Source organism: Nerophis ophidion, linkage group LG07 (assembly GCF_033978795.1).
Source record: "Nerophis ophidion isolate RoL-2023_Sa linkage group LG07, RoL_Noph_v1.0, whole genome shotgun sequence".
In the NCBI taxonomy this organism is placed as follows: Eukaryota; Metazoa; Chordata; class Actinopteri; order Syngnathiformes; family Syngnathidae; genus Nerophis; species Nerophis ophidion.
This window is the reverse complement of record NC_084617.1, coordinates 19766228-19780716: the sequence shown is the minus strand read 5'-3', so window position 1 is coordinate 19780716 and position 14489 is coordinate 19766228. Positions and strand designations below refer to the sequence as shown.

The 14489-nt window shown below is 39.2% G+C and overlaps 1 protein-coding gene across 2 annotated transcripts in view; it reads right to left on the bottom strand.

Moving 5' to 3' along the window:
• Positions 1-2024: 2024 nt before the first annotated feature.
• setd1a (SET domain containing 1A, histone lysine methyltransferase) overlaps positions 2025-14489 on the bottom strand; it is a 43220-nt gene continuing 30755 nt past the window's right edge. For both annotated transcript variants that reach the window (XM_061905541.1, XM_061905540.1), the window contains exons 16-20: positions 14299-14480; positions 12488-12598; positions 11254-11373; positions 8872-9009; positions 2025-8428 (exon numbers count right to left, since the gene is read on the bottom strand). In XM_061905541.1, the coding sequence (XP_061761525.1) occupies positions 8255-8428; positions 8872-9009; positions 11254-11373; positions 12488-12598; positions 14299-14480 (725 nt within the window). In that variant the 3' untranslated portion in view covers positions 2025-8254. The remainder of the gene's footprint in view (positions 8429-8871; positions 9010-11253; positions 11374-12487; positions 12599-14298; positions 14481-14489) is intronic.

Below are 14489 nucleotides of genomic sequence, written 5' to 3'. Positions count from 1 at the left end.
GTCTTTGGAAGTGGGAGGAAGCCGGAGTACCCGGAGGGAACCCACGCATTCACGGGGAGAACATGCAAGCTCCACACAGGAAGATCCCGAGCCTAGATTTGAACCCAGGACTCCAGGAACTTTGTATTGTAACGCAGACGCACTAACCCCTCTGCCACCGTGAAGCCCAAGGTTTTACTACTTACATATAAAATACTACACGGTCTAGCTCCATCCTATCTTGCCGATTGTATTGTACCATATGTCCCGACAAGAAACCTGCATTCAAAGGACTCCGGCTTATTAGTGATTCCTAAAGCCCAAAAAAAGTCTGAGGGCTATAGAGCGTTTTCCGTTCGGGCTCCAGTACTCTGGAATGCCCTCCCGGCAACAGTTTGAGATGCTACCTCAGTAGAAGCATTTAAGTCTCACCTTAAAACTCATTTGTATACTCTAACCTTCAAATAGACTCCCTTTTTAGACCAGTTGATCTGCCGTTTCTTTTCTTTTTCTCCTATGTCCCACTCTCCCTTGTGGAGGGGGTCCGGTCCGATGTCCATAGATGAAGTTCTGGCTGTCCAGAGTTGGGACCCAGGATGGACCACTCATCTAGAGTCGGGACTTAGGATGGACCGCTTCACCTGTGTATCGGTTGGGGACATCTCTGCGCTGATGATCCGCCTCCGCTTGGGATGGTTTCCTGCTGGCTCCACTGTGGACGGGACTCTCGCTGCTGTGTTGGATCCGCTTTGGACTGGACTCTGGTGGCTGTGTTGGATCCACTATGGACTGAACTTTTCACAGTATCATGTTAGACACGCTCGACATCCATTGCTTTCGGTCACCTAGAGGGGGGGGTTTCCCACATATGTGGTCCTCTCCAAGGTTCTCATAGTTATCATAGTCACCGACGTCCCACTGAGTGTGAGTTTTCCTTGCCCTTATGTGGGCCTACCGAGGATGTCGTAGTGGTTTGTGTTGTGGTTTGTGCAGCCCTTTGAGACACTAGTGATTTAGGGCTCTATAAATGAACATTGATTGATTGATTATTTTAAAACTTTTAGGTCCCACCATTTGTTTCCCTTTTTTTTAAACAGTCATTGCTCAAAAAATAATACTGAATAATGTTATGAATTATTGCCCTTTTTAAGGCTCCAAATACTTCACATCAAATATTCCAATTTTAAATTTTGGGGGGGGGAGATTTAATATTTTGTGTTTTTGCCATAATATACAGGATCCATCCATCTTCTACTCTTTATTCCCTTTGGGGTCACAGGGAGCGCTGGTGCCTATCTCAGCTACAATTCGGCGGAAGGCGGGGTATAATAAACAGGATCCTTTTTGACCAAAATGGCATAAAACATATACATTTATATCCTTTTTTTTTTTTTTTAACCTTAAATTGACAGCTAGGCCTAAGGTTGAGCTACAGATTCAAGCGTTGAATAATAATAATACTAATAAACTTGAGAGGAGCCTGAAAGGTTGAAAAAAATCTACATATTGTACTGGTTTTGAAAATGAAATCAATATGGACCCTGCTTGTTTAATTTTTTACTGTGCGGCCCTCAGTGCAAAATGTTTGGACCCACTTGTGTAAAAGCAGCAGGTTGCATAAGTTACTTTTGCAAGAGAGGACCTTGAGTGCAAAGACACCATGACGTGTTCTGAATACTTATTTATTCATGGTTTTATGGCTGACAAATGTCAACTTGACTCGCTTTGGGTGAAAAGGACCCTTGACATGATCTCAAACTATTTCCTCGTGTTCTTACGTTTGTGCATTTGGACCGCCGTTCGGGTTCACTTCACGCCGCAGGTAAAAGTTCAGTCATGGCGCAATTCCACCTAGCAAACTGTGGGTAAAATAAAAATTTAAAAAAAGAGAGAAAAGGGACACTTAGATGGAAAAAGTGTTGCAAAGCAACAATGGTGGCGTGACTTACCTCTCTGCTGCAGATGGCAAAACGTCATCATGTGACGTCAGCAGGAAACAAGCCACTTCCTGCCGGCTTCTCAGACACAAAGACGAGAGTTTTGACTTTATTTAAAAAATATTTTAATGCACCATTAATAAAGGATCCAAGGCATTAATACAAGAGAAATAATATTAAGGAGGAAGAATAAAAAAAAAAAAGGATGGAAGTTTTATGTACATGTGTCCTCGTGTAGAGGGAAAGGAAGGAATTTATTTACAGCTTGGAATCAAGTGTGTTTCTACGAGAAACAAACACTTTTGGACATTATTTACATCACTTCATCCTGTCAGATAAAAAAAGACGCTCGCGGTCGCTTTTGTCGCTGACAAGAAACAACATTTTCCTGTTGGGGAGACCAAAGCAGATGTCTTTTGCTACTGAAGAGTCAAACTTTGGACCAGCAAACCTGTCATGTTTGCCTTCTGGTCTACGCTGGAAATGAACTAGGAAAAAAATAACCTCTTTTATAACTTTTTTTTTTTATTTTTTTTTTTTTAAAGGAGACACGACCAACTGCAAAATAACAAAAATGTGCCTCTTAATAACATTTGTGCAAACACTGTGACGACAACCTGCAGCAGTTGGTGAGAAAAAAATAAGGTGTACTGGTAAAGCTCAATAAATGAGAATATGTAAAGTTTTTTACAGGAGTTCAAATCAGGCTGAAAGTTGTCTGCACAGTCACGCGGTCGAGGGTTTGAATTTCTGTTTATGCATCTCTGTGTGGACTTTGCATGTTCTCCATGTTTCTCGGGGTAATCCCACTTCGTCCCACATCACAACGTGTATGTTATGTTCACAATTATTAGTCCTGTGAACATAACATCCATTATCTTAATGTAATGTATGTATATGTTCACAGTTATTACTTTTGTAAACAAAACATACATAATACACATAACATGTATGTTATGTTCACATAAAGATGTATGTTATGTTCACAATTATTAGTCCTGTTAACATAACATACATACACATAACATGTATGTTATCCATCCATCCATTTATGTTCACAATTATTATTCTTGTTAACATAACATACACACACATATCATGTATGTTATGTTCACAATTATTAGACTTGTTAAAATAACATAACATACATACATACACAACATGTATGTTATGTTCACAATTATTAGTCTTGTTAACATAACATACATTCATACATACACAACATGTATGTTATGTTATGTTCACAATTATTAGTCTTGTTAACATAACATACATACATACATACATACACATAACATGTATGTTATGTTCACAATTATTAGTCTTGTTAACATAACATACATACATACATACATACATACATACATACACACACACACACACACACACACACACACACACACACTCACACACTCACACACAGCATGTATATTATGTTCCCAATAATTAGTCTTGGTAACAAAACATACATACATACATAGATACATACACATAACATGTATGTTATGTTCACAATGATTAGACTTGTTAACATAACATAACAACATGTATGTTATGTTCACAATTAGTCTCGTTAACATAACATACATACATACACACACATAACATGTATGTTATGTTCACAATTATTAGTCTTGTTAACATAACATACATACATACATAACATGTATGTTATGTTCACAAATATTAGTCTTGTTAACATAACATACATACATACGTACATACATAACATGTATGTTATGTTCACAAATATTAGTTTTGTTAACATAACATACACACACACACACACACACACACACACACACACACACACACACACACACACACACACACACACACACACACACACACACACACACACACACACACACGCACACACACACACACACACACACACACACACACAGACCCACCCACCCACCCACCCACATAACATGTATGTTATGCTCACAATTATTAGTCTTGGTAACATAACTTACATACACACACACACACACACACACACACACACACACACACACACAGACAGACAGACAGACAGACAGACAGACAGACAGACAGACAGACAGACAGACAGACAGACAGACAGACCCACCCACCCACATAACATGTATGTTATGCTCACAATTATTAGTCTTGGTAACATAACTTACATACATACATACATACACATAACATGTATGTTATGTTCATAATTATTAGTCTTGTGAACATAACAAACAATCTTAATGTAATGTATGTATATGTTCACAATTATTACTTTTGTTAACAAAACATACATTATTTTAATGTAATGTATGTTTTGTTTGCAATTATTAGTCTTGCTAATGTAACATGCAGGTTAACAAAAAACATGCATGTGATAACAAAAACATACTAAATTGCTGGTTGCTTTTTTGTACTTTGTTATAACATTTGATAAGATACTATGTTGTATTTTTACATGTTATTGGATTTTATTTTGTTGCTCTGAGTAATTAAACATATTACGTGTTATTACATGTTTATTCAAGTTTTTCTTTGTTAGGTGTTTGATGAGTTATGTTCTCTAATCACGTGTTCTTGTGTTATTAAGTGCTGCATTGGTCAGAGTTATTACAGCTAGTAAGTTACATTCAATTAGTACATATCATAGTATTACCTGTTTTTGTTTTATTACAATTACGATTAATGTTATGTATTATGGTAACACATGTTTATAAGTGTTTTAGTTCCTCTAGGTCTTAAGTTTGATAAGTCATGTTCTATTAGTACGTGTTTTCGTGTTCTTATATAACGCGTTATTGTGTTTTTATTAAATGTTTATTACGTATTTTTGTTTGTTAAGTGTTATTTTATGTTTGCGAAGTTATGGCATTACCTGTTTTTGTTTGTTGTCAGGGTTATAATTTCATTAGATTAATTATGTGTTTTTGTCTCACTGCTCTGTGTTATTTTACGTTTAACGAGTAATTGAGTTCGGTTAAAAATGACCCCTGATAATTGGTTGGTGACCAGTCCAGGGTGTGCCCTGCTTCTCACCCCAAGGCAGCTGGGATAGGTTCTAGCTCACCCGTGGCCCCAATGAGGACAGGTGGTATGGAAAAAAAAAAAAATGGATGGAGGGATGGCTCAATTCCAAAAGTGAAATTGGTATATTCTATTAAATTTATTTCTTAATTATTTTGATAATATAGCAAATAAAACACAAATTTTATGTCTCACAAAACATGAAAATATAGCAAAACCACTGCTTTGCACACTTATCAGCAAATTAACTGTAAAAACTTCCATCCACCAGTTTCTTTTACACCAATTGTTCTCATTACGGTCACAGGTGAGCTGGAGCCTACCCCAAGAAAATTTCAGGCCACACCCCAGACCAGACGGCAGCCAATCACAGGACACAAAAAATATCCTGTTCACACCTATGGAATATTTACAGTCAGTATTTAAGTGGTTCTCAATTATTTTCTGTAACGCCCCCCACCCAAGGAGACGGAATTGTATTACTGTTTAAGAAGCACTGAATTAGAGGGGCTGTTTGGAACTTGCTCACAGTTAAAACATTTTAGGGGATAGAATTTATTTCACGCCTCCCCGAAAGGGAATGTTTTTTTGTTTCTATCTGTATGTGTCCAAATAGTTATTCACTAATGATGCTATTACACTATTGCCTCTTACGCCCCCTTTGCAGGGGAGCCTGACCCACTATTATAGCAGCACTGAATTAGGGGCTGTTTTGAACTTAGCTACGTTTTTCAAGAGACACAAATGTTCACGCCCCACCTAAAGTTAATGCTTTGTTTTTTTATCTGTATGTATGAAAAAATATTTATTGATTAACACTAAAGATGCTATTATGTCATTGCCTCTCACGCCCCCTTTCCCTCAACATCTCAAGCAAGGGGGGGCGCCCCAATATTTAAGAAGCACTGCATTAAAGAAACTAATTGGAACTTGCTCAGGTAAATTTTATAGGGGAGATCATTTTTGTCATGCTCCCCTAAAGTGACTGTTTATTGTTTGCTATTACACCAATGCCTCTCACGCCCCCTTTCCCTCAACATCTCAAGCAAGGGGGGGCGCCCCAATATTTAAGAAGCACTGCATTAAAGAGGCTAATTGGAACTTGCTCAGGTAAATTTTATAGGAGACATCATTTTTGTCATGCTCCCCTACAGTGACTGTTTATTGTTTGCTATTACACCAATTCCTCTCACGCCCCTTTTGCCCTGACACCTCACGCAGGGGGGCCAGGCCCACTATTAAAGAAGCACTGCATTAGGGCCAGTTTGGCACTTAGTTACATTTTTCTAGGAGACAAAAAAATGTCCATGCCCCCCTAAAGTTAATGTTTATTTTCTTATCTGTATGTTACAAAATATTTATTGTTTAACACTAAAGATGCTGTTAAGTCATTGCCTCTCACGCCCCGTTTGACCAGACACCTCACACAGGGGGGCCTGACCCACTATTACAGAATTTGGAAACTACATTTCCATTTTTCAGCTCCCCACCCCCAAAGTTAATGTTTATTTTCTTATCCGAATGTATCAAAATATTTACTGATTAACACAAAAGATGCTCTTACGCCCAACACCTCACGCAGGGGGGCCCGCCCCACTATTTAGGAAGCACTGCATTAAAGGGGCTAATTTGTACTTACAGTTACAAAAAAAATGTTCACGCCAACCGACCTCTCAAGTCAGTGTTTGTTTTTCTAACTGTATGTGTCAAAATAGTTATTGACTAACACGAAATATGCTATTACCCTATTGCCTTTCACGCTCTCTTTCTAGGGATATTATTTTTTCACGGCCCCTGCTCAAGTGAATGTTTGTGTCTATTGCCTCAGACGCCCCCTTTCTTCCGACACCTCACACCGGGGGCCCCGCCCACAATTTAAGCAGCACCGCATTTAAGGGGCTGTTTGGAACGAGCTCAGTTAAATTTATTTTAAAAAAATGAATTTTTTTTCACGCCCCCTTTCCCCAAAGTTAATGTTTATTTTTCTATCTATATGTGTCAAAATAGTTAACAGTAAAGATGCTATTAGGCCCATTGCCTCTCGCGGCCCCTTTCCCCCCCGACACTCCACTTAGGAGGGCCAGCCCCATTATTTAAGAAGCACTGCATTGAAGGGGTTGTTTGGAACTTGCTCAATTACATTTTCTAGGGAGATGCTTTTTTCACCCCCCCACTCATGTGAATTTTTAATGTGTCTATTGCTTCACACCGGGGGCCCCACCCACAATTTAGGCAGCACTGCATAGAAGAATTTGTTTGGAACAAGCTCAGTTAATTTTTTTACGCCCTCGTACCCCAAAGTTAATGTTTCTTTTTCTATTTATATGAGTCAAATTAGTTATTACCACTAAAAATGCTATTACGCCCATTGCCTCTCACCCCCTGCCCCTTTTCCACGACACTCCACGCAGTTGGGCCCGCCCCATCACCAAAAATTATTCCCGGGCGCGGCCACCGCTGCTGCTCACTGCTGCCCTCACCTCACAGGGGGGTGATCAAGGGGTCAAATGCAGAGAATAATTTCGCCACACATAGTGTGTGTGACAATCATGGGTACTTTAACTTAATTATTTAAAGAAGCACTGCATTGAAGGGGTTGTTTGGAACTTTGCCCAATTAAATTTTCTAGGGAAATAATTTTTTCACGCCCCCCCGCTGAAGTGTGGTCTGTTGCCTCTCACGCCCACTCCAATGGGGCCCTGCCCCACTATTTGAGAAGCACTGATTTTCACTTAACATGCATGTTTTTGGGGATATGGAAGGAAAAGCCACAAACGCACGAGGAGAAGACGCAAACTCCAAATGGAGAATCAAACCTTTGATCGTGCTAACCGCTGCGCCACTGTGCCGTCTCTTTATCTGACCTGAACTCCTTTGCACCGTATTTTGTTTGAACGCTGTACTTGTTGGCCGCGAGGCGACGAGACGACGACACCGAGAGAAAAGGGACACTTGGCCACCAAAGACGACCACAAACGCGGGGAGGAAGGAGCACATAACGTTTGAAAACTGAAATGACAAAAATAATCCAATTGTGCCGTAATGTGTGAAGCTGCAGACAAAAGCTGAAGGTGTGATCATTAAAACTGAAGCTTGTGTCACTCAAGCAACACAAGAAATAATAATGATAATAACAGTAAGATTATATGATCGCTTCAAGCTGGCATTTTAACAAAAGACCAAACTGTCAGATTAAAAGTGCGCCCGACACAAGCGCTTTTGTTTTTTTCTCCATTTTGATTTAAAAACCCTGATTTCAAATCTGTGCGTCATCGTGTTTCTGTGTGGACCTTTGGGGAGCCGAGCGCCGCCGACTGGAGTGCGGCAGGTTAGTTGAGCGTGCCGCGGCAGTTCTCGGTGCCGCACAGGCAGGGGATCTTGTTCTCCTCCAGGGGGAACTTGTAGTCGTACGTGATCTCCTCGTTGACGGCGATGGCCTGCTTGGAGTAAATGACGATCTTCTTCTGGGACTCGATGGTGATCACCTTGGCGTAACAGTTGGGCTGCGAGGGCAAAGGGACGAGCGTCAATGTATCACAATGCAATTCCAGCATTCGTACTGTTATCGTCGATGTTATCAGTCATAACATAACCGCTGTGACACGGTCATCATTCACCGTATTCAAACAGATGTTGCAATATATCTATCAGTATGTATAATCAATGATTATGGATTATCTCATAATCACTGTATTGTTGGCAAACCAGTGATATCACATCATGATGAACTGTATCTGTCCATACATGGTTCATTACCACATTGTCTCAGCATGTTACACTATTACTGACCAAAATATAGATTTGTGTGTTATTATCATCACATAATTGTTATGTAAACTTGCAAAAAAATGCAATATTACTGTATCGTGCATTAACGTATCATGATTTAATGTAGATGATTTTCTGTATAATTGGTGTATTGTGGTATAAGGCAAGGCACACTCACAGTGCAGCAGTGGTTGATGAAGCGGGCCAGGTTGCCACACTTGGTGGCGTCTATGATGGTGTCGTGGTCCACTCGGAACAGGTAGCTGCTCCCGATGCCCTGCTGAGCGTACCGCTTCTCACGATTGTCTGCCACCATCTGCATGAACGCGTAAATCAGATTTTGGTTGGCGTGCTTTTTTTGTGCATCGTCTAAATCTGCTGGACCAAACTCTCTCGAGAGAAAGCTGGACAGGTAAACATGCTAGGCTGTAGGCTATTAGGAGCTAGCAGTTACACAACAACTAAGCACACAAGCTAGACATACGTAATAGTCATTGAACAATATTGCCGTTTAAACCAGCACATTTGTCAATGTAAATAAGTATCAATCATTATGGTTGTATATTACTTACACACAAAAAGTCTCCAAGGCAGAAGAGTATCAGAGTATCCAGTAACAAATGTGTCCGCATCATTAAACTTACTGCGTCATTAGTTTAAATTATTGAGGCCACCGTTTGTCGCTAAAAAAAAATCACCGTATAAGACAGCATAAGTCCATTTCAGAGGGTAAATAGTCAAATGGTTAGTGTTTTTGCATACCTACCTTTGTTTTGCATTTGACTCATTTTACTTGATCAAACCTTTTCTTACATTGCTTTCAAGTACTTTGTATTGCATTTCTTTAATGTATTAAAAAGCGCTTTAAAAATAAAATTTGATTTGATTTGATTCCACGCTACAAAATAATACAAATACGTATGATTGCAGCTGATATAATACCGGATCAATATCAGTACGGGATATTAACATAAGGCTGCAATATTGGTATCTTATCGAAAGTGAAAAAAATTGTACCGGGAAACCCCTACTTATGAATAAAAAAGTGTCCGCAGAAGTCAAAATTGCTAAACACTTTTTAAAAACACAAACCACTTGGTGGTGTCATTCTCTCACAGGCGCATTAAGGGTTTAAGTGGGTGGGGCAATGGATTAATATTTATATGCTGCTCCAGTCACTACAACATCATATGACAACAGAATGATGAACAAAAAATATGCACAAATGTAGGGAAATAACATGCCATAGGCAAAACATTTATCATCTAATCTCCTAATGTCTCTGAACAAAGTCACAATCATTGTGCAAGCATTGGATACTTTTGAGGGCCGGCGATGTTTGATTTTCATTTAATTAAATTGTTTCGGTAACAGGAAACCAAAAACTGTCGCTATATAAGCAGGTTTTACTGTATATTAAAAGAAAAAAACAGCCTGCATGTTAACGTGTTGTATGTCACCAAGGTAGACTTGCGCGGATAGGCAATTATTTCATCCGCAACCGCATCACAAACGTCGTCATCCATCCGCACCAACATTTTATCAAAACCACAACCGCCCGTTGTTATATATCTAATATAGACGATGCAAGGCATTAGTGAGGTTAGAAAGTGTAACTCCCTCAAAATATCACAGACACAATAGCTTTCTTGAACTGATTTATTTGAAGGCTTCCTTTTCCTTCAAATTCACCATGAAAACTGTAATAAATAAAGCACGTTACAAACGTAAAAATAATAACATGCACAGCATGTGGATCAAATATTTTACCAAGTAAAATACCAACAAATGTTAAACAAATACCCCGTTGGCCATACCTGGAAGTAGCTTCCTTACATCAGTCGACAGACCAAACGAGACACTTCAAAATAAAAGTATGCCCACATACTGTTTCAAAGAGTGATGCTCGTTTTTCGTACGTGGGAAACAACATTTAACTATTTATAAATGGTTGATTTATATAGGATAGTAAGGTAATGTGTTGTACCTGACAAGTTTGGGCTACCTTGCTTCTGCAGCCTTCATCAGAGGTGTCACGTGATGTTAGCGTGACGTTGTCTGTGACGTGTTATATGGATTGTACCATCAAGAGTTGTCAGGTCCAACACTTTACCTACTAGCCTATATAAATCAACCATTTATAAATAGACGTCAGTAGGCTAAATGAACCTCTTCAACATAACATTTAAGTATGTATATATTTCCGAATGGTTCAACCGCCACCTGCCTGAATCTATTTAAAATCTATTTTTTTGTCATGTTTCCCGGCCGACCCGCAGTTTATCCACAGATTCCGCGGATGAGATCGCAAACTGCGCATCTCTACACCAAGGATATTATTATTAGTCTTATTAAATTTGCCATTTAAACTTTTTCAGTTCATCGTAAATTTCTTTTTCCAAATTTTACATTTTCTCGTAATTTTAGAGCCAATTAAAATTGACCTGTGGGCCAAAACGGCTCCTGGGTCTTACTTAGAACCTCCCGAGACTAACTTCAACTACACTAATAGTAGTAATAATGATCATAATAATGTGGCTTCTTCCGACTCAATGCTCACCTGTCTAATGTTCTGACCCACATACTCGATGACCATCTCGTCAGCGGCAATGGCCTCCATGGCGAACAGGCCCCACTCGTGGATCCTGCTGCGGCCAAATCGAAGCTTCTTCTTTCGGAACTAAGCAGGAGGGGGAAAAAAAAGCTTAGAGCTGACAATCGAGCTTTGAAATGTGTATTGTTGATGTACATAGGCCATTTTGAAACATGCAGTTTTAAATCTGTACAATATAAACACTTTGTGTTGTTGTGCGAGTAGTGCTGGGTAATAAAGCGATAACAATATATATATATAGCGATAGACACGTAATTGATATCAATAAAAAATATTGTCCGATATAAGGTCCGATAATATTTTTATTCTTCGTCGGAAGTTGCGAAGCAAGGCTGGTTGCATGGTTAATGGCACTCGCTCTCTGGTGACCGAGCAAAGCAGGAAGTGATCACTGATCAGTGGGAGTGACACGCTAACAGCCAATCAGGTAACAGTATCAACTATCACCTTTGATTGCGCCATCTTGTTTTCTCGAAGTTGATTCTTTGCATGGAGTGAGAAGAGAAAATCAAAATGAAGAAATTGTGGACAAACGAGGAGAAGTCACCTGGACAGTATGACAGTTTTTTGTATTTATTTACAAGACCAATGTAGTCTTTAAATGATATCGCACTACATTAGCTCACCATTTAAAGCACAGCTGCAACTTCCTGGCACTAAATCTGCAGAAAATAGTTCTTATGTATCTATTTTACATTTTCACACTTTGTAATATTTTGTTACACTTTATTGAGCATTTCTTACGTACTCTTTAATTCAAAAGCTTATGGTCAAGTGTTCATTGTGATTTTACAATTTTTTAAACATTGTTACATTTTACATAAAAACGTTTACAATTAATAGATTTTCCTCCTGATCCCTACTTCTATTAGTCATAAGAAATATCAGTAAATATCGATATCGACCGATATAAAACATTTATGTCGTGATAGTTTTCAGCCATATCGCCCAGCCCAAAGTGACAAACGACATCACTGTGTTCTTCGGGAAGCTGTTCTCATTTCCTGCGTGACGGTGTGCTCGTTATCGCAATGTTTGCTCTTTGTTGTGCAAGGACATGAGGTTACCCGCATTGTGGGGGAAAAAAGGACTGAATGAAGCAAACCCACGCTAATACGACGTCATCCGGTTTCAGCCCGCACGGAAAGAATGTGGTAATTGTCCGAGTTGGCGTGTGTACCTTGAGCTGGTTGAGCTTGAGCAGGTCAGAGTCCATGACGGCCGGCGTGCCGATGACGGTGAGGAGGCGTCGCTGCTCAGAGCGCCTCTCAGACAGTGCCCGGTTGGTGCCCTGACATGAAAGCATGTTAGTGAGAAAACGATAGTGGCACGATGAGATGTTATCATGTGGCCTTGAGATGGAGGAGAGTGAACCAAAGAACCTTGACCTCAGAGCTGATAAGACTAACCTCCTTAGTGAGTGTTTGAGTAGTCGTGATTTGCTCAATCAATCACTTGTGAAACCTTTCTCCCGCACATGCAGGAGGTAATCCCAAAACCAACAGTGCATCTCAGTGCACTGACTTCAGGTCGGACTCACTTTTTTTCTCCAAGTTTAATCCCTGACAAGTGTTTTTGTTGTAGCTAGCGGACCCCCTGATGAATGTTTGTGCAACCAACAGAGACCAAGAAGTCGCCACAATTGTGTCGCTTTTAAGGCTTCTTTTGCCTCCCATTTCTACACAATGCAGCTGACCTTACATCAACAACATGAGCTGGAAAGCTGTAGTGCAGCCTGTCAGACATGCTGACGATGTTTCTTTTTATGCCAAACAGAAACAAAAGCTAAGTGCATTGACAACATTTTCATTCTAATGAGGCAACTAAACTTGAATTGCTTGACTTACAAAATACAAGTAGTGAGTCCATCAGCTTTAAAAGCTACCAAAAATATTAACATGCTAAATCAAGGGTGTTCAAACTTTTTCCACACAATGAAAAATTAAGGCATACATAAGCCATTTTGATACTTTTCATTTTCAAAACAAATTCAATATATTCATTTTTTAAACTTCAGGGCTACCCTCAAGATTGGGTCTTGATCCAAAAATGTTAAAAATTATATATATATTTTTTATTCAACACTTAAAACTCTAGTTCAACTTCAGGTCTGTCGAGGTGTGTGGGTTTTGGGCCCTTGTTGTCAAAACCCTGCATTTTTAATGGCAAAAACACAATATATGCAATATTTCCCCCCCCCCAAAATGATCAGAGACATATTTGACATGAAGTAATTAGAGCCTTAAATAAGTCCATAATTCATAACACCGTTTATTATTTTAATTTTTTTTTTAGCAATGACAACTAAAAAAAGTCGCACTAAAATTGGCCAAACTCATAAGTGTTGAAAATAAGTCATACTTTTATTTTATAAATACTGTAAATAATTAAGTCTTCAGAGAGACTTCAGATCTATCCATAGGTTATAAGTATTATTATATATTTTTTTCATGCTTTTTTTTTTAATGTTTGATTTGTGTACCTTTTGCTAAAGAAAAGTTATTTTTTTTATATGGCAAACACACAAAAATATGCAATATTTCCCCTACAACATAGATTTAAAATGAGAATATTTGATGTTAGGTAATTGAGACTTGAAAAGGTCAATAATTCATAACATTGATTTTGATTATTATTTTTGGAGCATGGACAGTTTTAAAGAAAAAAAAAGCAGCTTTGCATCAGTCAACATTGCAACTTTTTCTGGTTAAACTTCACCTGTTAGCTCTTTTGTACCACTTTATGGTTATGTTTTTTTTAATTAATAGTATATTTAAAATGTGCCGCGGGTCGTTAAAAATTTGCTGTGAGCCTCACCCATGAGCTAACTTTGCCCACCTAGGGAAACTTGATCAATTTTAATTTAGTCTGTATTGGATGGACGGATGCAGCAAACTTTGGATTTTTTGGTCATTAAACTAGTTGGGCATGTGCCAATTGCGCCCTCTGCTGGTCAAAGTCAAGCATGGCTTTACAGGTGCCTGTAATTACCGTGCTGTCGACGTTCTCGACCTCCCGAATGACCTGCTCGGGAAGGTCCAGATCAAGGTATACATCCTTCTCCTTGCGGCTGATGGCGTAGTAGCCCTCGCTCCTGGCAGAACCAGTCACGTGCTGTCGAAGCTGCCCGTCCGCGTTCCTCTTCTTACGCCGAGGGTTTGGCAAGTTGGTCAGTGCGGCTC